The 24,918-nt window shown below is 44.6% G+C and overlaps 1 protein-coding gene across 2 annotated transcripts in view; it reads right to left on the minus strand.

Annotated features, from left to right (window-relative positions):
• RABGAP1 (RAB GTPase activating protein 1) overlaps positions 1 to 24,918 on the minus strand; it is a 131,743-nt gene that overhangs the window by 48,023 nt on the left and 58,802 nt on the right. For both annotated transcript variants that reach the window (XM_083161022.1, XM_083161023.1), the window contains 4 exons: positions 6,640 to 6,753; positions 4,714 to 4,788; positions 4,309 to 4,434; positions 204 to 347 (listed from right to left, as the gene is read on the minus strand). In XM_083161022.1, the coding sequence (XP_083017148.1) occupies positions 204 to 347; positions 4,309 to 4,434; positions 4,714 to 4,788; positions 6,640 to 6,753 (459 nt within the window). The remainder of the gene's footprint in view (positions 1 to 203; positions 348 to 4,308; positions 4,435 to 4,713; positions 4,789 to 6,639; positions 6,754 to 24,918) is intronic.

A 24,918-nucleotide genomic window follows, 5' to 3' on the forward strand; every position in this document is an offset into this window, starting at 1 on the left:
AGCTGCCAATGTTACATACCCTGCCTTGTGATCTAGCTACAAGTGAGGACCCTGAAGGGTAAGACCCTGCGTAACGGACCGTCAGGGTGACCAAGTCCATGCAGGAGGATGTTGTCATTATTCCTAACCCCTCCATTTGTCTGTTTCGGAAGTGGTTTCACTGAAAGGCTTAAGATACGCAATGTATGGCGCAATGTACCCACCTCGCACAGAAGCAAGTCAATGATGTGGAAGACCATGTACAGCGGGAACTTGGCAGTGAAGAGCGTCAGAAACCATTGGGAAGCGTACATGTGAGCTTCTAGGCTGATCTCTAGGAAGTGCGTGTATAAGTCAGCAATGTACTCCTGGAAGAGAGAAGAGACAACCAGGATAAAACACCAACCGTGTAAATGATTTCCTTCTAATGTCCGTAGCTAATGTGGCCACAGGCGGAAGGATTTGGTTTGAGACCAGGTCTAGTGTAGATGATCACACACAGGTAGAGCTCCGACAGAGCGGCCGGGTCAATCCTTGCTTCATTGTATCCTGTTTATATGTAACCACACACATTGAGGACAAGTGCGGTCTATGGGCCTGATTCAGACCTGATTGCTGAGCTGTGAGTTTTCGGAGTCCAGCGATCAGCTAAACACCACCTCACTGATCGCACTCCCCCCGCCCCTGTGCAAGGCTGCCTATCAAAATAACTTGCCATTGAATGGTTTCCACTCTGACTTACTCAGCGCTGCGATGCCCCGCCCCCCTCCCCACCCCACCCCACCCCACCACCCCCAACGCCTGCGTTTTCGGACGGCTCACGTATGCACACAGTGTTCCGTGCCCATGCGTGGTCATTCGATAAATGCCTGTGCTACAAAATTGCAGCTGTGCGATCAGGTGCGAATCAGCCCATATATCCAAATGTATTTTCCAAAATATCAAGTACGATCAAATTTTTTTTTGTCCTCATATTGGGATCAAACAAAACCACATCTATATCTTCTAACCCAGCGGTAGCCAACTCCAGTCCTGGAGAGCTACCAACAGGTCACATTTTCTAGATCTCCTAGCTGGGGCACAGGTGCACTCATTACTCACTGACACATTATAAATGATCCACAGGTGGAGCTCATGACTTTACTTGTGATTCTGTGAGGAGACCTGGAACACGTGCACTGTTGGTAGCTCTCGAGGACTGGAGTTGGCTACCCCAGGTCTAACCCTACATAGTACATACAGTGGGATATACACATTTTAATGACATTAATTTCATGGAGAAATGTTCAGCAGGCCGTAAATAACAACCACAATATGAGAAGTACGTAGTATTTCTGGAGGGTGTACTCGGCAGCTGCGCGCGGCACTTGCTCGGCTTCATACAATGGGCTGAAAGGAAATGTTTTCATATTATTAGGAGAAAGTTGAATACTTGGTTGTGGCCTCTATAAATAGCCCTGTGGACAGGAATGTGTGCGGGTGAATGAGCGAGCTGATAAGCAGACAGGAAACACCCCGGCCTGCACCGCACCAGCTGTTCCCGATATGGACACGATGCTGGAAACGTACCCTGACCAGCACATGTCAGTAACGTAACCTATCAAACTCAGGTACATGGAGATTAGAGACTGTAGCTGGTATGCAGGGAGTCACAGAGATCGCTATAAACAGAACCAGATCCATTTGGGATGCGGTCATTTGGTCTACAGCATGATGGTCGACAGTCATTATGTCAACACCATTACGTTGACATGGGAAAAGGTCGACATGTGTCTAGGTCGACATAAGAAAAGGTTGACGTGGTTCTAGGTCGAAAGGTCGTTAGTTCGACATTGTCTAGGTTGACAGTCAAAAGGTCGACATGGGTTTTTTCACTGTTTTTTGAGCCAACATGTGCCGACATGCGGTATTTCATGCCCTACCATCCACTAGGGCGTGGTGGGAGAATAAAATAGTGTGCCAAGCGTAGCGAGCGATACGAGAGGATGCGGTGCACTTTAAACTGTGTCATGTCGACTGTGTTGACATTAAGGTAAAAAAACTGTGAAAAACACCATGTCGACCTTTTGACTGTCGACCTAAACATTATCGAACTAATGACCTGTCGAACTAACAACCTTTCGACCTAGAACCATGTCGACCTTTTCCCATGTCGACCAAATGGTGTAGACCAAATGATCCCAACCCACACATTTGATGTATGTATTACAATGGCACATAAAACACGGTAAGGAAGTGGTATATATAAAGGTGTATATAAGGTGCTTGTATTCCCTACTTATGATATGGAAATACTTCTTTCCTCTTAGTAGCATGGGTGTGGATCAAAGGGTCAATACTGTCTAGATCAGGAGTAGCCAACTCCAGTCCCCGAGAGCTACCAACAGTTCATGTTTTCCAGCTCACCTCGCAGGTGCACGCATTACGGCATGACACATTATAAATGATCCGCAGGTGGAGCTAATTACTTCCCTTGTGATTCTGTGAGGAGACCTGGAAAACATGCACTGTTGGTAGCTCTCGAGGGCTGGAGTTGGCTACCCCGGGTGTAGATCGGCAGTCAGTCGGTCGACAACAAAAGATAGTCAGGCACAAGATCAACATGGAAAATGTCCACTGGAAACGGTAGATATGAGTTTGCACGGTTTTTATAATGTTGACAACCATCAACACGGACGTCCAATTAGCAAAGCGCGTAGCCTTGAATGCTTCGGCCATGTTGCCGCACTCCACTACCGCTGCACACTTTACCACTGTGCAATCATAGTCCACCATCGTAAACTATAAAAAAGTCCTTAAAGTAACAAAAACATGAAAAACTCATATCACCCTTTTCCTGTGTTGACCTTTGCAATTTGCTTTTGTCGACCTTTTGTCAATGTCCACCTAGAGCAGTGGTTCTTAACCTCGGTCCTCAGGATCTTCACACGGTGCGCAGGTATCCACACAGAACCACAAGTTAAATTATTAGCTCCACCTGTGGATCTTGTGTCAGTGAGTAATGAGTGGACCTGCCGGGTGACCTGGAAAACCTGCACTGTGTGGGGTCCAGAGAACTGAGGTTGAGAACCACTGACCTCCAGCATGTGGACCTTATAGTGACAACTTATCATCCAGATACCTGTAGGATGTCTTACTTTACTCATCAATGTATTTAGTTTACAAACTGCTGTAGGCCCTTTCCGTAGAAGAGAACATGCCAAGTCCAGACGTGACCTCATACATTACAGCTGCAGTCGCACCGAGAACCTATCCCAGCTCCCCGGACCCTGTGTGCCTCTGCCAGTGCTGCCCCCACTCTGTCACCCCCCCACCCCTCCTGTTGGTCCCCCCGGGTCCCTCTGCTCCGGCGTACCCGGCAAACGGAGCTCCCCCGCCGCCAATCATCCTTCTGTAGTGACGTAGGCGGCAGGTTCGGAGATGTTCCGGGCGGCTCGGGAGAGTTCAGGCACCCGAGTACTCCCGAGCCGCCGCGAAACATCCCCGAGCCTACTGCCTGTCTGATGACTGACAGGCGGCTAACGTACTAACACCGGAGCGAAGGTGAGGGGGGGGGGGGGGGGGGGCAGCGGTGGTGGCTTCTTATGATCTGTGGTGGGTTTTGCTGGGGCAGGACAAACCTGCCCTGATAACATTGACCTTTATTGTACATGTCGATTTAAATATATAAATCCTCTTTATACTGATATTTTGGAGTCCGGCTGCTCCTTCCCATTGCTTGCATTCTTCCCAGCACAGAAGGCACCCACATTTAAGGATTTTTAAGAACACGGAGTCCGTGTCTACCCCTGAATGGCCGGGAGCTCTACTAGTGAGACCATTTTATATGTAAATTAGTTTGTGAATTTCGTGTATGATTTCACCTGAATGAAAGGTGTGGGGAGCCTTGTACCACATTGTAAAGCTACACACACATGGATAGATTTTTTTTTTTTTTTTTAAAACAATATGGCAATTTATTGACCAATCGGAAGGACTTATCGTTCAAAAACTGTCCGTGTGTGGGCGAGATAAGGATGCAATGCACGTACTACCTGGCCGGGCACCTCGCTCGCTGATCCCTTCAGCATGCAGAAAGATATTGAGCAGTCTTGCAGGATTTGGCGAACATCGTTTTGTGTGTAGACATGCTGAATATTGTGCTAAAGATTTGCAGTCATTAAAAGACCCATCTAATCTGCCAATCATTCTGTGTGTGGGCATGATATGTCTTTTGCCCAGGACTGCTCAGGATTTCAAAAGAAATTGGGTGACAGATTGCATTGTTCCGTGTGTGTGTGTGTGTGTGTGTGTGCACCGTAACACTTCCCTCTGTAGTTACTTTCTAACCTGCATCAGGCGCTCCAGTTGATAAAACTTGCAGTGCAGATCTTCAAAGTTCTGTTTGAAAAGTTCCCTGAGTCCGTAATCGAACATGATTTTGACCAGGACGCTGAAAGCTTGTTCTTCAGGCATCTGTGGGAGCAGACAAAAGACAAGCTTCCTGTGTAACCTTGCCGGATCTCTTCAACATAAACACTAGTGCTATTCCCCAGACATGTCTTCCCGAGACATCCCAGACCAATAAGACCCCAAAGGTCACGCCAGGTCAGGTCTCTTCTATCAGTAGTAGACAACGTCATATCTGCACTTTCACACACCAGGAATTTGAAATGGACAATCATACCCAGCACGACATACAGTACAGTACTGAGCGTGTAACTGGAAAACTCAGCAGGTGAGAAATAAACTTACATGTAACAAGAGAACGGCAGCGAGGAAGGACTGTCCCTGGCAATACCCAATCTCTTCATCGTATACAGAATACGCCTAGGAAAGAAGACAGAATGTCATAACTTCCTAAAACAAGCGTTACACTTCAAGCACAGCTACGGTGATATTACAAAATGTGACTTAGCACTTGGCAGGTGTCCTGTGACTTCACGTATGACCTCTGATTTACACTCTGCGTACAGAAGATCAGGGAAAAAGGACATAAACCACTGAAATGGAAGCTGTACATCAAACCAGCGGTTCCCTATTCTGCGGAAGCAATAATCTGCGGATTCTGATGATCGTCAATTTGACAGGGAATGGGAAAGGAGACGGCAATAACTTTCTTATTAAAAATTACAGACTTGACAATTGTGATAATTTTTGGTTCAAATTGGCCACTAAGAATTTCCAACAGGTAAGATGTTGCATCAGCAAAACAGGGAATTGCCGCAATTAACTGTAAGAACAGTGCAGAGCGGCGCGCAAGTGCGTTCTGTGGATGGATCTTGCAAGTTACCGCGCTGTAAGCGACTCATCTGTGGTTGTGGTTGGGTCAACCACAGGGCGTGTCCTGAGGGCACAGGATGGCGGTGCACCGGGAATTACAGGCTATACAGAGTTAAGAATTACATGGATCTCATGCACCTGGTACATATGGCACCTAATGACTGTGGACCTTAATATAGTGTAAGATATGATCTATTCCCCCCATAACTTACGGGTGCTGGGGATAGCCCTGGGGTTTAAGACCTGGCCTTGGTGCCGTGGAGAGGGTGTATACATCTTTAATGGAGGGGTCCCCATTTCACCAGCCTGGACCGTCAAGTGTGTTCTCCGGCTGTAGTAAAAAAAATCCCCTGCCGAGGCGCTAGGGAAAGGACGACGTTGCTGCTGGTTTTGAAAATACAGGGGACCCCCTACATGTTATTTTCACTTTTTTTTTTAACCAGGACCAACTCAAAGAGCCCGGAGCTGGTTATGCCCTTTGTGGGGTACCTCTCACTTTTTGTGTGAAAAAAATGGTGAATTAATAACATAATTGGTGGTGGGTACAGAATTTTAACACCCCTACTCATCACCATAATAATTCAATTTTTCATTTAAAAAAATCCCCTTCCTCCGCAGCAGAATGCATTTTTTTCAGCAGATGCAGATAAATGGTCTGCTGGAATATTAGCCAAGTGTGTAGGGAATACTGGATGTATCTGCGAGTAGGTCTGCAGCAGGATTGTGACCTGGAGTCTGAGATGCCAAGGATTGGACAAGTGGACGGGACACGTGTGCAGCCAGAGCTCGCTTCCCACTGCGCCAACCAACCAGCGCTGCTTATTTTGGTGTTCGGACCGTCATAGTTCATGTCCTGCAATGTGTTGTACTACAAGTTTTTTCTTTTCTTCTGTTCATATAGTATCTGTTTATATACTCTGTATGATGCTGTGGATCCCTTGTGGCACCATATAAGGAATATAATTACATATAACGAGCACAACTCTGTCCAGTTACCATTTAGCTGCGATAAATGACCGCAGCTGATGGATTTGGCCTGGGATATTCGCAGTTATCGGTTAAATGCTTTTATGCCTAAGCTGCCACCAGCAAACTGTTTTTGCACAATAAATGCATTTGGTTCGGAACGTATCCATACAGTATGTTATTGCCAGAAAACCGGTAATCTACCACATGATATAAACGGGCTGCAATTGGATAGCCCAATACACTGCTTTTGCCGTGAAGTAAATTAACGCTGGCAACTGGAAAACGGCTTAAATACAAGATGCAGAACATGGTTGGTACAGGTGGAATTTTTATTAAGGTTATAGTTTACTATTAGGTGCACTACAGTGGAGGTGGAAAGACAAGAAGAAGAATATGGTCAGATTACATTCCTGTTACTTGAAGAAGTACCTTGCAGATTTTATAAAGCGAGTCCTGGCCGTCTCCGCCAGTGTCTTTAAAGTAGTCATGAGCTGGGAACGTTCTGTTGATGTCGCGCGTGATGGCGCTGTCCTGCGGAGACTCCTGGAAGAGGAAGAAGATTGCACCAGTTAGAGACTTCATTGCTTTTACTCTTTGAGCGCCAAGGGAATTTATGAAATGGTTAATTTTTACATAAATTCTGTCAGTTTAGAGTAGATCAGTAGAACCAACTCTGTGTGAGTCGGGAAAATTAAGCCTCACCTGCTATTCCAGGGCACTGGAACCCGCCACCCCCAGATCCAGAGCCCCACAACTTCACCCTCGGTGGCACCATGATGCGGAATCAGACGTTAATACACAGCACCCCATATCTCCCTGCACTGTCTGCAGATTCCATGCCGTCAAAATGACCCCACCAGCCCCGCAAACCAGTGGTACACATGCACTACTTGCGGAACACTAGTTAAAAAATGCTGCCGTACGCCAACCAAAGAGGAAGCACATAAAAATATATAGGACACATTATCTTCAGTGAGCATGAAGACAGAAGTGGGATCGGAATTGAGCTAGCCACCTGACCACTGCACACAGCATTCACACTATTTACTCTTAGAAGTTCTGCCTTTGTCTACACTCGACGGAGAACGTCATGTGCCTTTTTACAGAAGTCACCAGGGATTTCCCTGTCTTAAGGGAGACCCTGGAGAGTGCAAGACCAACCTAGATCAGGAACACGACGGCCTCTACCGACTGTCAACATCAGTGGGTCATGTGTTAGAATGGGGGCACATGACAGGACACTTACTACTGGTTACAGTTTGTGCTTATCCTATTTGTGCTGGAAATAAGGGATACGCGGTACAGTCTGGTCAACAATCCCGTCCTTGTGTGTGTGTGTGTGTGTGTGTGTGTGTGTGTGTGTGTGTGTGTGTGTGTGTGTGTGTGTGTGTGTGTGTGTGTGTGTGTACCCAAGTGCTGCTGTCCACCCATGATACAAATATTTTAGTAGCCAAGCCCAGGCAGTCCATCAGGAAAATAAATGTAAACTTTCTCAGTTACCCACCATTAAGAAAAATGGAACACACCTGCTACTAAACTGCGCACCTGTGCGAGACATTGCACCTAAATGTTGTTGGAATGCAGGGGATCCCTGCTTTAATACACAGAATTCACAATACATAAAAATATAATAAACTATATTATTAACCAACACATCCTCAGGATAAAAAAATAAAAACACCCAATAAAGTATTAAATATAAACAAACTAAAAGAAAAGACAGGAGCAGATTGAACTAGAAATCTGTTGCATAATATACTAATATACAAAATAGACCGCAACCAATGCAACACTGATATAAATGCAAGCATATTATATTTAATGGGTGAATAAAGGGTGGTAAAAAAAATTATTGGCGTTGAAAACCACACGTATCAGCGACTTTGCCGCAAATCCATATGATTTTGTCAAATCTGTGTCCGTTTTCACCCATGCCGGTTCGTCCCCCCCCCCCCCAAAAAAAAAGGTAAACTGAATTTTTGAAAATGGACTAAAAACTGATCGAAAACGCCCATCATTGAATACTGATCAGCGAATTATTGCAGTAATTATACAGTACATAATTTATACACCCACCCAAAGGATGGCAGCTCAAATAAACACGCAACGTAACGCCATTCTTCAGAATTACCAACTGGACTACCTAACAACTACAGTCACCTTATACTACTTTCAGACCGCAAACCCGTGTCCAACCCTGCATTTTGAACACGGGTTTGTCCTTGTGAAGAGCCGTGTCAGACTCTTAAAACACCCCTTTCACACTGCACTTTAGCCCGGGTTTTCGTAGGATTGGTGCTTACACACTGAACCCGTGTCCGGCCTGCAAAACCTATGTGTGTCATTAAAAATTGACTTTTTTCATGGCTCACAATAATGTGATCCGGTGACAAATGACAAATCCGGTGATTTGTCTGCGGATCTCCTCCTCACCCCTAATGTTGAGCAATTCCCTCACCTCCTCATCTGTCCAGAGAGAGGACATATTGCTGTAAAGCAGGCTGTAGAAGTGTGGAATACACACTGGATTGCAGGCTGTAGAAGTGTGGAATACACACTGGACAAGTGTGGATTGCAGGCTGTAGCAGTGTGGAGCAATAGGCTTCCAAAGTGGGGAACAGCAGGCTGGGATGGTGCCCGTGTCCCGTGGTCCGCAGCTCCAGCGTGCTGCTTGTTGGTTTCCGGGGTCAGACTGCTGACCTCACAGGAATCCACCCATAGCGGCATTTCAGAAACAGTAGTGTCGGATGACACGGGTCGGGGTCTTTCTGACCGCACACAAACACGTGTTAGAGCCGTGTTCAACCCTAGTAAAGACCAGGGTTGAAAAGCCGTGTTGCTCAACACGGGTTTTCTGAGTGTGGCGCTTTCATACCGCACCTTCACCCGTGTTTACGCCCCGCGAACACGGCAATAACCCGTGTTCACAGTGCGGTCTGAAAGCGGTATTAGTCATCAATGAAGTGTACTCGGGAGACTCAGATGATTGCTCTACGTTCTTGTATACAATTTCCATGTATCTTTAGATTTGATCTATATACTATTGGAGATATTGAATTTAGTGCTTTACCAACACTATTGGCAAACACTCGCTCCATCTCTCTCGATACATACACATTTATTGACTTTTTGTTGCCAAAATATGTTTTCAAACATATCTAGTCCTTATGGCATATTGGATACCATTATTTTCGATCACAATTTTACAAAAGTAGGATTGTAGTCTTCTTTATTACCCAGACTGTACCATGCATCCCTTATTTCCAGCACAAATAGATTAAGTACAGATTGGAACCGGCAGTAACTGGCATGTCATGTGCCATCGTTCGAACACTGGATCTACTGATGCCTGACTGTCAGGAGAGGCCTGCGTGTTCCTGATCTACAGTAGGTCAGTATTGTACTCTTCAGGGTCAAAGTTAAAATGGTCATTTATTAAATTACTATCTGATTGTAAATCAACATTTTAGTAAATAACTGCCAAACGCTGCTCTACATGTTGTACATGGGAAAAACACTTAAGGATACAGTTAGTATAAGGAAATATATTGAAAGGTGTTCTGTATAATGAGTATACTCAGTGGTTAATGCTCAGGTTAGGAAAACAGGTCATGTGTGTGGACCAATGCATTAACTTCGAGAGCCAGTGACAGCACAACATGGAAGCAGCGAAGCACAGACTAAAAAAGTTATTAAAGTCTAAAAAGAAGAATAAGAGACCCAGACCGGGGGCGGGTTAGCTAGAAAAAGGAAGGTCATGACAGCGAAAAGGGTAAAAAACAAGATGGGGAGGATGAAAGAGAGAGACAGTAGCTGGAGAGAAAAAAGCATAAAAACTAACAAAGCATACACACGGTGAGATATGAACTATTTTTCTACTCAATATTGCTTATAGAAGCAAAACCGAATAGAAAATTGAATGGTTTTTCTACATTTGATGCAAATTTGATCCCAACGCCCGCTCCCGTGTAGTGTAAATCGAATAGAAAAATAGTCATGGCAGCCAAGACTATATAGTGGAAATCTTATAGTAGATAGTACAAATCTAATGTGTTCACTGCAGAATTCGATTCGATGTCCATCTCCTGCCTGAAGCCAGTTTTTATCTAATAATAATAATAATAATAATAATAATAAATAGCAAATCTAATGCACATTGAATGGAAAATCAAATAGAAAATAGTGGAAATCGAAAAGAAGTAGAAAGAACTTCAGAGCAGCACGAATAGTCCATATCTAATAGAAATCAAATAAAAAATGGATTTTAACCGTTTGTACGCACCTTTAAAGGGAGAAAGGTAAATGAAAGAGGGAATGGAGGCGAAGAGAGAGAGAGTAACACCCCTTTCAAACTCACAGAGCTGGGTCATACCCGGGAATGTTTTCCCGGGAATGTACCCTTTAACACTGCACTCAGACCTGGGATCGACCAGGGACAGCCCCATTCACACTGATCCCTGCAAATACATATGCATGTCATTAGAAATGGACTCCAGGGCTCTGAAAGATGACATCAGCATTTGTGAGCCCAAGGAAGCTCCATCGGCAGCTTTTTTTTAAAAAACGTGTACCCAATCCCGGGTACGGGACCATTCACACTGACCGCATCCCGGGTCGATTCCGGAAATCCCGGGATATTCATTCAAGCCCCTTTCACACGGAGCTAAATCCCGGGTTGATGCGCATTCATGTGCAAAAACCCGGGATATTTTTGCAAGTGTGAAAGGGGTATAAGTGATATGTATCAAGGTTTGGAGATAAAGCGAAGTGGTTGTACAAAGTAGTGTCTTTCCAAAGCTTGATGCATGAGACACAAACACACACCAGAACTAGTGACAACAGCGTGTAACACTATCCATAAATGTCACACACATAAAAGTGCCATCTTGTATATATAAAAAAAAAAAAGAATACTGAATACAGAAAATACCATTACTTTATGCTGTGTTTGATAAACCACATTAATGGTGGGAATATCTGGATGAAAGCATGACTTATAGTTGAATATTACATTTATAGGACCGTGCAATATGGGAGGAAATAAGGATTGGATTGTATAATACAGCCGAGCACAGAATAATCCTTATCTCCATATAAATATGATTTCATGACTGTGCCGTCACCTCACATGTACCATACAGCGTTACTAATCCAGACTCTGGGGAGTGACACGTGAGGTTCCTCCAATTTCATTCTATCTTGAGGAAGCGATAACAACACAGAAACGGTTTGAACAAAGAGCATGTTTTCATAAGCTTGGCCCGCAGTGCGGCCTGTGCCATGGGCATCGGCTAACCTCCTCCTATTTTTATACCTTTCTGTGAGAACTGGCTCCCTGGGCCATTTCTCAAGCTTGAAGGGTAGTGGGAACCGTAGGAAACCCTTCAGAGCACACACCCTATGTAAACGCAGGCTCAGAATGGCAGGAAGATAGGGAGAGCAACAAACAGATCTTGAAGTAACCATGAGAAACCGGCTCCTCGTTACACACTTCAGTTCCCATAGCAAAAAAGATTTAACTTAAAAGAAAAGTGACGCTGGGTGGGATCTGAGAACGAACATCACAGGGGTTTCAGTACTGAGCCCCATCAGCTAGCGTTACAGAAATAATAAACCTCGGGATCCCAAGTATGTATTAACCTTCTCATGCTAATGCCAGCTGGCCGACACCGATTATTAGTACACAAAGACCCTGTAGTAGCATATCGCTCCTGATGTCCAGCTGACTGCGATCAGCACCTCATCACTGCTGCTCAGCGCTACTTTATATTAAGAACACATACTAAAAGCGACTATGAAAGCAAGCAATGGGGGGGAATGGCAACGTCCGATGTCATTAATTCAACTGCTGCAAACAACGGGCGTGATTACATAGTCTTTGAAAAGACCAATTTTGCTAACCAGCACATTTGATGGGTTTAACTACTTTAAGCAATAAACCTGGTCTATTTAGTTGCAAAATGTGCATTATAATAAAGAAAAACGGAATTTCACCCATCAGTTTGGGGAGGGTATAAGATGTGATTGGGCTTCCAAAAACAATTTAATTGCTCCCGATATGTCTAATAGGGGGTACACACGGTGGGATATGCACTATTTTTCTATTCGATTTTGCTTATAGAAGCAAAATCGAATAGAAAAATCGAATGGGCATCGAATGGTTTTTCTACAGTCGATGCAGTTTGGATCCCATTGCGCGCTCCCGTGTAGTGTAAATTGAATAGAAAATAGTCTTGGCAGCCAAGACTATATAGTCAAATCACATGCATTTTGTGTACCCTCCGATTCAATCCCAATCGAATCGGGATCGAATTGCAAGCAGAATCGCACCGTGTGTACCCACTATTAGAACGCTTCATTCATAATCTGCAATTTAAGGCCTGTACACACTGGGTGGTTTTGCCCAGCGTGTGTCGCCAACGATGAAGTGCAAATTGCTGTCCTGTCAAACAGTACGACGGACAACAATGATGCGGAGCGCACATCAGCGCTCATGGCTCGCCCATATACACTAGGCGGTTTTGAGCTGAAAGCCGCTCAAATGGCAAAAAGTGAGCTGCTTTCAGCCAAAGACCTAATGTGTATGGACCTCTTCATTCCCCGCAAAAATGCGATAACGAGACCTATCAAAATGGAGCCAACTGTTTACCAGAGCATTCTAAAGCTGGCCAAACCATTCGCATAGCCGTCTGTCCAACTCAAATGGTCTTTGGAAGCAGCGACTTACATCTCAGATGAGCCAACTGAGTAAGGGCTATTTCACACGCTCCGGCTCCTGCCGGGCGGTGAAACCCCGCACGGCCAAATGCCGTGCCACACACAGTAGTTATTAATAGACAAGATTGTGTCCACCAGCTGCCCGGTTGCAGCCGGATCCCACCACTGGAAGGGACGGCTGCTGGGCTGTGGCTATCCCCACCATTGAAAACGTCTGAGTGCGGCACGGCTTCTTAACCGTGCGGGGTTTCGCCGCCCGGCAGGAGCCGGAGCGTGTGAAATAGCCTTAAGCCTAAAGGGCCCCATACACTAGTACGATTTCTCTGGGGCTTGAAGTCACCCACAATTTCTTTTGAACTCCCCGGCAGCTTCCAAGGCAGCAGTATCGCATGTGATACACCATTTGCAGTCCTTTCGCATACAATGTATTGCATGCCAACCTAGTCCTGGCTGAGGATCTGAACAATCTTTGGCAATTTTTGGTAGCTATGGCAAACTCTGGCTCCGGTCCTGTGTGCCTAGGACTGCGCATTTGATCGGAATCGGAGGTTAAACACACACAATATGACCTTTCACCCAATTTCTCAGCCCGATGCTTTGAATTCGGGAGAAAGGGGCCAAAAATCGCACTAGTGTAATATGGGCACCTTTCGGCGTTTCGGAATGGCCGCCTGACCTGCACCGCTGAGGCCAGTAGATCCGCATTAAGGACCCACACAATGGCCTTGACAAGTCCCCATTTTTTTAATGAAGGGAGTCTGCTACCGCCTCCTAACAGTCGTGGCATGTCAATTATGCGGTGGGTTAGGGGGCACTGTGACCATGGTTGCAGTCCCAGACCTGCACATGTGCCGTACTGATAATACACGCTTGCACAGACGTCTAATATCAAAGACATACGGTCTGCCAACATCCCTGATTACAGGCCCTATAAACTAAGGCTAACAAAATTCACCTTATTTTAAAGATAAAAATTATGTAACCTGTAGCCACTGTACGTGGTCATCACATTATTACCTATATTGTCACAAATACCCTTAATTTATTAATATTTTCTTATATAGCTTACATTCCGCAGCGCTGTACAGAGAATATTAGAACTCACATCAGTCCCTGCCCCCAGTGAAGCTTACACTCTATACTCCCTACCACATGTACATGCACACACAGACATTCTAGGGTTAATTTTGTTGGGAGCCAATTAGCCTACCAGTATATTTTTGGATTGTGGGAGGAAACCGGAGTACCCGGAGGAAACCCACGCAAGTACGGGGAGAATATACAAACTCCGCACAGTTAGGGCCATGCGGGGAATGGAACCCATGACCTCAGTGCTGTGAGGCAGTAATGCTAACCATGACACCGTCCGTACTGCCTGTATATATAACACATGGTGGGGATAGAACCCATGACCTCAGTGCTGTGACGTAGTAATGCTAACCATTACACCATCCGTACTGCCCCGTATATATAACACATGGTGGGGATAGAACCCATGACCTCAGTGCTGTGAGGCAGTAATGCTAACCATTACACCATCCGTACTGCCTGTATATATAACACATGGTGGGGATAGAACCCATGACCTCAGTGCTGTGAGGCAGTAATGCTAACCATTACACCATCCGTACTGCCCCGTATATATAACACATGGTGGGGATAGAACCCATGACCTCAGTGCTGTGAGGCAGTAATGCTAACCATTACACCGTCCGTACTGCCCCGTATATATAACACATGGTGGGGATAGAACCCATGACCTCAGTGCTGTGACGTAGTAATGCTAACCATTACACCATACGTACTGCCCTGTATATATAACACATGGTGGGGATAGAACCCATGACCTCAGTGCTGTGAGGCAGTAATGCTAACCATTACACCATCCGTACTGCCCTTAATCAAGATTCCGGAAAAAAAAAATGGTACTCTTTACCTAGAACGGCGCCCATTGCGACCATCGAATGCACTAAAAAACGGGTGCGATGCGATGCCCGCGATTTCCCATAGGGACCAATGTTAAAAGTGAGATTGGACGCGATTTTAGTGTTCAATGCCCGCGATTTTTCCATAGGAAACAATGTTAAATGGGCCACAGAGCCCTAATAGTCCCCCTGAAGTCTGAAATGGCCCCCACAATTTTTAACGGCACCCCACGATCAACGTCAACCCGAAGCGTGGCAAGCGCAGCGAGCACGCGAGGGGCGGCGGTACGCGTCCTCCGACCTTTTCATACCGCCACTATCCACGTCGGCGTGGAGTTGAGAATAGAATAGTGTGGCGAGCGCAGCGAGCCACCGAGCCCGAAGCGTGGCGAGGGGACGCGGATACCTTCACAGGTAAACGCATTCCCTCGCGGGCTTCACAGGTGTCCGCGTCGCCACGGACACCTGTGAAGCCCGCGAGGGGACGTGTATAACTGTGAAGGTATCCGCTGCGCTCGCCACGCTTCGGGCTCGGTGGCTCGCTGCGCTCGCCACACTATTCTGTTCTCAACTCCACGCCGACGTGGATAGTGGGGGTATGAAAAGGTCGGAGGACGCGTACCGCCGCCCCTCGCGGGCTCGCTGCGCTCGCCACGCTTCGGGTTCACGTTGATCGTGGGGTGGCGTTAAAAATTGTGGGGGCCATTTAAGACTTCAGGGGGACTATGAGGGCTCTGTGGCCCATTTAACATTGTTTCCTATGGAAAAATCGCGGGCATTGAGGCATTTAACACTAAAATCGCATCCAATCTGACTTTTAACATTGATCCCTATGGGTAAATCGCGGGCATCGCGTAGCAAATGTTTTTTATGTACCCGCGATTTTTTACCCCCGACGCCCGCGATGCTAATCGCGGGAGCCGTTCTAGGTAAAGAGTACCAAAAAAATGTGCTGTGAATTGTAGCTCTTGAAATAATTCTGCTAAAAACTCACCATTAATGCGGATAATCATAAAAAAAAAAAAAACTCTCCAACAATAGTTAACAAGTAACTGTTCATTTATTTTTCCCTACAGAAAATCACTCGCAAAACTTGGACATCCTCAGTAGTTACACAATTAGTAAGTCTGGTAAACACCACCCACATTAATGCTGTAAACTACATTCAGCAGCCCTACCCCTTCTGTCTGGCACAAAACAAACATAAAAATGTCTAGAACACGAAGCTAACGCTTTGTCAAAAATAGGTCCACTTCCATGTTTTGTCCTTATTACAAACATTTCTATTTCTTGGTCCTCGTATCTCTAAATTTAACAATAAACTCACACACCGATTGTTAAGCATTCCTATGGAATGGTCTGTCTTAAATACACTCTTTTTTTTGGGGGGGGGGGGGAATGGTCAGCGTGTGCAGTTAGTGCACGGGTGTACAGAACAGGTTTGTTTATCCATAGAGAGTGTTATAGTTTGTTTCTAAAAATATAAAAAGTCCCCTGTGAAATTGGCTTCAACAGATATTTCTTCCCTTTTAAGGCCGATGTTGCCCCACAGGCAAGTTTCTGCAGTGTTCTTTGGCAATGATATAAAAATCACGTATAAAAAGCAGATGAAAACAGTGCGGTCGAACATCTTTGCGGAATGTTAATTAGATACAAAAATAAATACTTAGAATTCTGGGGAAAGGCAGCGCTCCCGACTCGATGATTTCTGCAGAGGACTTCTAACACAGAAGATTACCAGCTTGGTCTACATGGGGGAGCACACTTTGACCTCGGACTCATTTATTAAGTATGTGGAATGATGTACTAGACATATTGTGAAGCAAATAACTTGAAATCTGTTGAGAAAATAAATAAACCATCTCTTGTAATTACTTGATCAGTCCGACTACTAAACGCTGCATTCCAAGGGGTCAATCCAATTAGGTGCAAGTTGGGTTCCGCGAGCTGTTCTCACTGAGAATTATATTTTTATTCAGATTCCAAACTTGCGTTTATTTTCTTTTACGTGTGCACCCCCCAGATGTATGCAGTCAGTGGATACACAATGTCTAGATCGACACCTACAAAGGGTTCATGCACCTTATTTCGACACTGCCAAAAGGTCAACACAAGCTTATGGTCGACAAAGGCAAGGTTGGCAGTGAAAAGGTCAATAGGAGTTTTTTGTGAGCAGGTAATACTGTACAGGAAGTCTTTATTTGAAGGCATAAATGTGGAGACACAGTGCTGAACCTCTGGTGTAAACCACACCCCACCCCCTTCTAGCATTGGGTGTACAGCTGACTGGTTGCCCATAGCAACATCCCATCTGAAATATACCCTCCCACTTAGTAAATAAACCCAGGTATATCTGTGTGCGACAGACTTTACATCTGTATACAAAGCGCTAGAATGTAGAAGTCAAAGCTTTTTCCAATACGCGTTCTGCTCTGCTCTGTATACAGACTCAGTCACATACAATTCCTTCTCAAATGGACAAAACCATGCTGGTGGGGTAGATGTTACTTGTGCAGAGAGAATTAGATCTCAGTGGGGTTTTTCTTCAAAGTGAGATCTATATTACAGTGTAAGAATAAAGCGGTCAGTATTTCCTCTGCACAAAAACAAAATAACTCACCCAAATCTAATTCTCTCTGCACCTGTTACATCTGCCCCCCCCCCCTGCAGTGCAGCATGGTTTTGTCCATTTGAGAAGAATTTTGCCTTTGCGGGTGACCAATATACAAGTGTCTCCTCATGCATCCTAACCACAGTGAGTTGCAATAGAGACACTTTAGGGCCCCAAAAAAGATGCCCGATGTTCACTTACGTGCATGGGACCTGGCTGCCCACTCACACCAGGAATCGCGCTGCATGGCATATGGAGGCTAGATGTATGAGGACAGATCACATTTTTCTGTTCCCCAAAAAGCTGAAAAGACTTTAATTTGCTGAAAGGCACTTTCTACACTTTTTCAACCATTAACCATCTGATGCTTTTAAAACCGCCAGTACTTTCCTTACGGCCACTAACAATGTTTCATATAGTGCTGCGATACAATTTGACACTTTTTGGGGTCCAGTATGGTTTCCCGACTTTTTCATACTTTTCTCCCAGGACACATTTCGTAGAAAAGTTGTGAAACTTTGCAGCGTTTACCGCAACTCTGCATTTCTAACTGAATAGCTCAGGTGCGATGTACGAGTTTGATAAAACAAATACACAATCGCAAAGTCACACCCAATAGGTTTTACTCTCAATTATTAGTGTTCAGAAAAATCTAGAATTTACGGCCTCCATACACTATTGCAATTTGGCCCAATTTAACCAGATTCCAACGGATCGGGCTGAGAAATCGAGCCAAACAGCATGTGTTTGACATGTGTTCCGACCCGACGCGCAGTCTACGCACATTGCGTCAGCGGCTGTACATAAGATAAATCATATGTGCAGCCATCAGCAGCACCGTGATGTATTGCATCAGACTTTCCTTGCAGCACCCTGGGAGTCCTTTAAAATGCGATAAATCAAAGGTGATTTATCGTATGTAAAAAATGGCACATCACGTGCCAAGTCCGATGTGCGCATTCCAGGGAGCTCAAGTAAATCTAGACTGATCTGCCCTTAACACAAGTTATAATAATGTATGGGGGCCTTTAGTCTGTCCCCACACATGTTCTTTACAAATATGTTTCCAATACATTTAAAATAATATATTTAAATCGCACACCTAACACTGGCCGCACCTCTAATGACATCATTCAGTTACAGCAAATCACATCTTACCTCTACAACGTGTCTGAACATTGATGTGATGCAAGAGAACGAATATACAGTATGGTGCTGGCTGCCAATATCGGTGTCAGCGGGGATCGGGTAGTGTTGCGGAAAATGGTTTCAATAAGTTGGTTTAGAAATTTTATTATTTTACTATTTATTTTTTATATTCTTTTTCCTATACCCTTAATATATACTTTACTATACCGGGCTTGCTTAACTTTACTGCCATGCCATCCAATGGTAACATGGACTTGGCAAACTATCAATGCATATAGGTTATGTTTTAGTTGAAACCAACCCCGCCTGTTTAGTGCTGGCACTAGGTGAGGAATTTGGAGGGGTCATGAGGCCTAATTACTGTAACATTGATGTGCTACTCTTTCTTAAAATATCAATGGCCAACTTACTGTACTTGTAGGTGGTGGAGCACATGCCTGGAACCCTATTATTGAATTAAATACTGAATTGCGACGAGTGAGAAAAAGGAAATCAAACCACTCAAAATGACGTACATGTATTTAGTAATGGTGCTTGCAATTCCTGTTCTTGATGCAACAGCGAAAACAAAATCGACATAGGATGGTGAAATTCCAATGCAGCACCAGACAAGTACCCAAAGTGTACCCCCCGCCCCCCCCCCCCCCAAAAAAAAACAGCAGGACTAAAGAATCTTATACCCCTTTCACACCAGAAAATGCAGGGACCCACCCGGGAATCTGGCCGAGGAATCATGCCGGGCCATTCCCAGGTGGGTCCCGGGAGCTGCGTCATCTTCATCCGCTGCCTGTCCCGTCATTTGCGCCCGCCGCATCCCCTGTGTGGATCACCGGCCAGACAGCTCACCGAGGACCGGCAACCCGAGTAAGTATCACCCTACCCCATTCACACCGGCCAGGTCCCCGGGTGAAACCCGGGAACAACCCTGCTCCATAGCAGGGTTGAAATCCTGGCAATTTTTGCCGGGATTTTTGCACGGTAACCTTTCACACCTGTGCTAGTCGCGGGTTGTTCCCGGGCCCAACCCGGGAAATTATGCTGGTGTGAATGGGGTATTAGTATAGTAGAGGCTAAATTAGCAATAGTAACTTATTGCTTATGGTAGTGGGGTAGAATCTCCTCTCAGTGGATACGCGTAGAATGGATTAAGTAGAGTCCATAATAAAAAAATAAATGAGTTTGGAAATGCTTTAATACCCGGTGTCTAAATATAAATAGGGCAATGTCTAATAACAGAAAGCTTTTTATAAATGACTGTTATACTGCTTTCACATTGCAGAAATGGGTAATGACACTGTATTCTTAAATGGGACTTTAAAACGGGTCTGAGCCTTGAGACCTTTCACATTGCAGGTGAAAACCGTTTTAAAAATCATTTAATACCATTCAAACATTTAACCCGTTTAACCCCCAAGGGACACGTTTCAAGCCATTGAAATAGAGCTGTTCAAACTGCCAAAAAAACGGCTTTGAACCGTGTAGGACTCTGCTTTTTAACTGTGTTGAAATACCAGTTAACTTTAACCGGTAAATCAACTCTGGCACTTTCACATTGCACTTTTTAAAAGGGAAAAGGGGAAGTGGGAATGGCGACCGGTGCACAGGTTAGAATTTGCAATCAGGTTTTGTATCTAGGTATATACCTTGACCTTTAGGTAGATGAATGTTCCACAGTAGAAGATATGTAGTTGGAGACAGAATTTCCTATTAATCTATGAATGTGGAGGTGCACCCAAGAGAGTGGTTATGGTTAGTCAAACGAAAGAAAAAAGACTCTCTGTTTTTTGGGGCACTCTTTAGTTGTTGATAACGCAGGAAGATCCCTGCGTATCTGGATTGGTCAAAAAAAGTAAAGATGTATATAAGTTGAAAAAGGGGTTACACTTAATTTAACCTGTTGGGTAGATACATAAAGAAGCAGTGTCTCTAGTGGTCTAGTAACCGTGGGTGATTAGGCTAGTTTACACAATGTGAAGGAGACGGGGGGACTTCATGAAGGGTTCCCCACGTTTTCCTAGTAGGAATGGGTTTCTTAAAATGTAGCCTTTAATTATGTTTTACTAAAAAAATTTACTAGACAAACATGTAACTTAGACTGGACACACATACATAGATAACATAAAAAAGGAAAGAGCGGTGCACGCTACGGTATTTGACAGTTTCCGTCGTGAAATACTTTGTGTTTGCCGTAAAGGGCAAATGCGTACACCGTTTGTCAGACCTTGTACAAATATTAATATCAATATCAAGTCACTAGTGGAGTTTGCGCCAAATACAGATCTAGGATACCAGTCTACTCTATAATTTAAGGGTGCCTATTATTACTTTTACGTTAACCCAGTATCTGGTGTCCGCTATAGTCTTCTTGTGTCCCACTAGTACAACCCGTAGGTCAAATTCTAGTAGATCTCAGCCTAGGATGGCCAGCCGATTCTAGGCTATTCCTGATATCTGAAGGTAGGGTTCCAGAGAAGGATAGATGCAAGAGTCAGTGGGTGATCTGAAGATTCCTGTGGGGGTGGTATAAGGTGTTCCCAAACCGACTTTATATACCTTCAACAGACAGGCAGTGGGATCTGGTTAGTCCGCAAAAGGTCCCCCTTGCTGACTGGCAAGTCCCTCAAATCCTGTGGTCAGCTACCACCAATCTAAATTGTGTGGGCTTTATAGGTATTGTGGGGGAACACCTCCCCTCAAGGTCTCGAAAGGTTAGTGATTGGCTCTGTACGGGCCCTTGCGTGACAGGCGGCTGCTGCCCAGCTTTATATACCTAATGACCAGTGTGGAATAAATACATGTTGTCATCCGAGGAGGTCTCCCTTCCTCAGAAAATGTTTTCAACACAACTGGCAGGCTGCCACCAGTTTGTATTAGGTGGGCCCTTTGGGGTATTGCGGGTGAGCGGGCCTGTGTGCACAGCAGGGGGGTTCCTAGATAGGGAGCCAATAAGTGGGGGTGCTGCTGTCCAATTCCTCCCCGCGTCTCCCTGTTGAAAAGAGATTTTTCAGTGCAGGGAGATACTGAGGGATAGAGACTGGGTGAGCGACCCTGAAAAAATAGAAGAAAGAAAATGCTGGTGTGGTACGCTGCTGTCCTCTACTTGTGGCAAGCCACAGAGGTGGTGGATGAGCGGTACCTACGGTTTAGACTCCAGCCGAGACAGAGAGGAGTAAGTGGATAAGATATGGGAAAATGAATTACAGATATGTTTGCAGAATAGCTACGTAATATATGAAAGAACCGCTAGCTCTATAGGTATTTAAACAACTGGCTGATGTCTACAAGAAGTAGTTTTATATCTAATTGTAAATCGAGACACTTGTCTTGCATGCCTCAGTATACATTATACCCAGACTGTCCCAATGTTTGTTCTGAGCAGTGTGCGTATTAGGTACAAACTTTGCGGCTGCAGTTATTTGTTAGGAATCACAGAGAAAAAAGCGTTTGATTGCGCTACATGATAGTTATTGCTGTATATAGTTTTTTCTCTGTGATTCCTAACAAATAACTGCAGCCGCAAAGTTTGTACCTAATACGCACACTGCTCAGAACAAACATTGGGACAGTCTGGGTATAATGTATACTGAGGCATGCAAGACAAGTGTCTCGATTAACAATTAGATATAAAACTACTTCTTGTAGACATCAGCCAGTTGTTTAAATACCTATAGAGCTAGCGGTTCTTTCATATATTACGTAGCTATTCTGCAAACATATCTGTAATTCATTTTCCCATATCTTATCCACTTACTCCTCTCTGTCTCGGCTGGAGTCTAAACCGTAGGTACCGCTCATCCACCACCTCTGTGGCTTGCCACAAGTAGAGGACAGCAGCGTACCACACCAGCATTTTCTTTCTTCTATTTTTTCAGGGTCGCTCACCCAGTCTCTATCCCTCAGTATCTCCCTGCACTGAAAAATCTCTTTTCAACAGGGAGACGCGGGGAGGAATTGGACAGCAGCACCCCCACTTATTGGCTCCCTATCTAGGAACCCCCCTGCTGTGCACACAGGCCCGCTCACCCGCAATACCCCAAAGGGCCCACCTAATACAAACTGGTGGCAGCCTGCCAGTTGTGTTGAAAACATTTTCTGAGGAAGGGAGACCTCCTCGGATGACAACATGTATTTATTCCACACTGGTCATTAGGTATATAAAGCTGGGCAGCAGCCGCCTGTCACGCAAGGGCCCGTACAGAGCCAATCACTAACCTTTCGAGACCTTGAGGGGAGGTGTTCCCCCACAATACCTATAAAGCCCACACAATTTAGATTGGTGGTAGCTGACCACAGGATTTGAGGGACTTGCCAGTCAGCAAGGGGGACCTTTTGCGGACTAACCAGATCCCACTGCCTGTCTGTTGAAGGTATATAAAGTCGGTTTGGGAACACCTTATACCACCCCCACAGGAATCTTCAGATCACCCACTGACTCTTGCATCTATCCTTCTCTGGAACCCTACCTTCAGATATCAGGAATAGCCTAGAATCGGCTGGCCATCCTAGGCTGAGATCTACTAGAATTTGACCTACGGGTTGTACTAGTGGGACACAAGAAGACTATAGCGGACACCAGATACTGGGTTAACGTAAAAGTAATAATAGGCACCCTTAAATTATAGAGTAGACTGGTATCCTAGATCTGTATTTGGCGCAAACTCCACTAGTGACTTGATATTGATATTAATATTTGTACAAGGTCTGACAAACGGTGTACGCATTTGCCCTTTACGGCAAACACAAAGTATTTCACGACGGAAACTGTCAAATACCGTAGCGTGCACCGCTCTTTCCTTTTTTATGTTATCTATGTATGTGTGTCCAGTCTAAGTTACATGTTTGTCTAGTAAATTTTTTTAGTAAAACATAATTAAAGGCTACATTTTAAGAAACCCATTCCTACTAGGAAAACGTGGGGAACCCTTCATGAAGTCCCCCCGTCTCCTTCACATTGTGTAAACTAGCCTAATCACCCACGGTTACTAGACCACTAGAGACACTGCTTCTTTATGTATCTACCCAACAGGTTAAATTAAGTGTAACCCCTTTTTCAACTTATATACATCTTTACTTTTTTTGACCAATCCAGATACGCAGGGATCTTCCTGCGTTATCAACAACTAAAGAGTGCCCCAAAAAACAGAGAGTCTTTTTTCTTTCTTTTGACTTTCACATTGCAGCCTTAAACGTTTTAAAATGGAAAAAAAACGGCAATATACCGTTTTTAAAAGTGCAATGTGAAAGGGGTATTAGCTTGCACCATGGTATACCTCCAACATTGGGCCTGGTCAGAATTGAGATATGGAAACCCATTATCACCAAAATGTATCGTTTAATGTTGGGGTATTCTCTATTATATATTGTTTTGTCTTATAACATGTAATAAAAACATAGAAAAACAGCACAATATTAGTTCTAACAAAGGAGTTAGAATCAACACCGGTTTATTTATAATATAGAGTTTAGGACATACACCCCTTTCACACCAAGATCCAACCCGGGATTTGAAACCTGGTTCCAATACAGGTCAGATCGTCATTGGCCGTTTTGCTGGCGTGCGTAGATGATATGGTTCTTCCTATTCTGTGAACGAGACATCCCTGTTACATGGGCTGTTCCTAGATTTATCTCCGGTCCCCTGTTTTTATGGGGCGTTTTTTTTTTTGAAGGGGGGGGGGGGGGGGGGGGGTAGACCATTTCTCATAGAGCTGTGACCTTAGTTAATCTGGCAATAACCCAGGTTGCATCGGCGGTGTGAAAGGTGTCAGAGTTCTACTCCTTTTGCCAGTTCAGCATTTACACAAACGACATTTAGATTTACACCGTATTCTTGTATTCTAAATAGAGGTCACATGAAGATATGGGTAGACGCGTAGAAATAGTACTGCGTGCTGTTAAACAAAACAAAGAAATCGGCTTAAAAAATGATGGGGTAATTTGACTGCACATCATTTGGAAATATTAGATTAAGTCAATCAGTGAAATTTAGGTTATGCTTGTCCAAATTTTCCACAGCTCTGGTGGTTTGGCAACCAGGCAAATCTGTTGGAAACTCATGTTTGAAGATCAAGGCAAAATCAAAATAAATGCATTAACTCCAGGAACGCTTCCATACCACAAAATGCAATCAGTGCAAGAAAAAGATATGACCGGAAATAAAAATAAAAGGGTTTACAAAGAGAAGTTGCATGTGACAGGAGAAATCAGCCTCCTCTCTCTTACCAGAAGGTCCCGAGGGGCCACCACTAGCTATTGCTCTTGTAGATGTAGGGAAATGGCACTGGACATACAACGCAGGCCACGTTA

Source organism: Crinia signifera, chromosome 9 (assembly GCF_055691185.1).
Source record: "Crinia signifera chromosome 9, ASM5569118v1, whole genome shotgun sequence".
Lineage (NCBI taxonomy): Eukaryota > Metazoa > Chordata > Amphibia > Anura > Myobatrachidae > Crinia > Crinia signifera.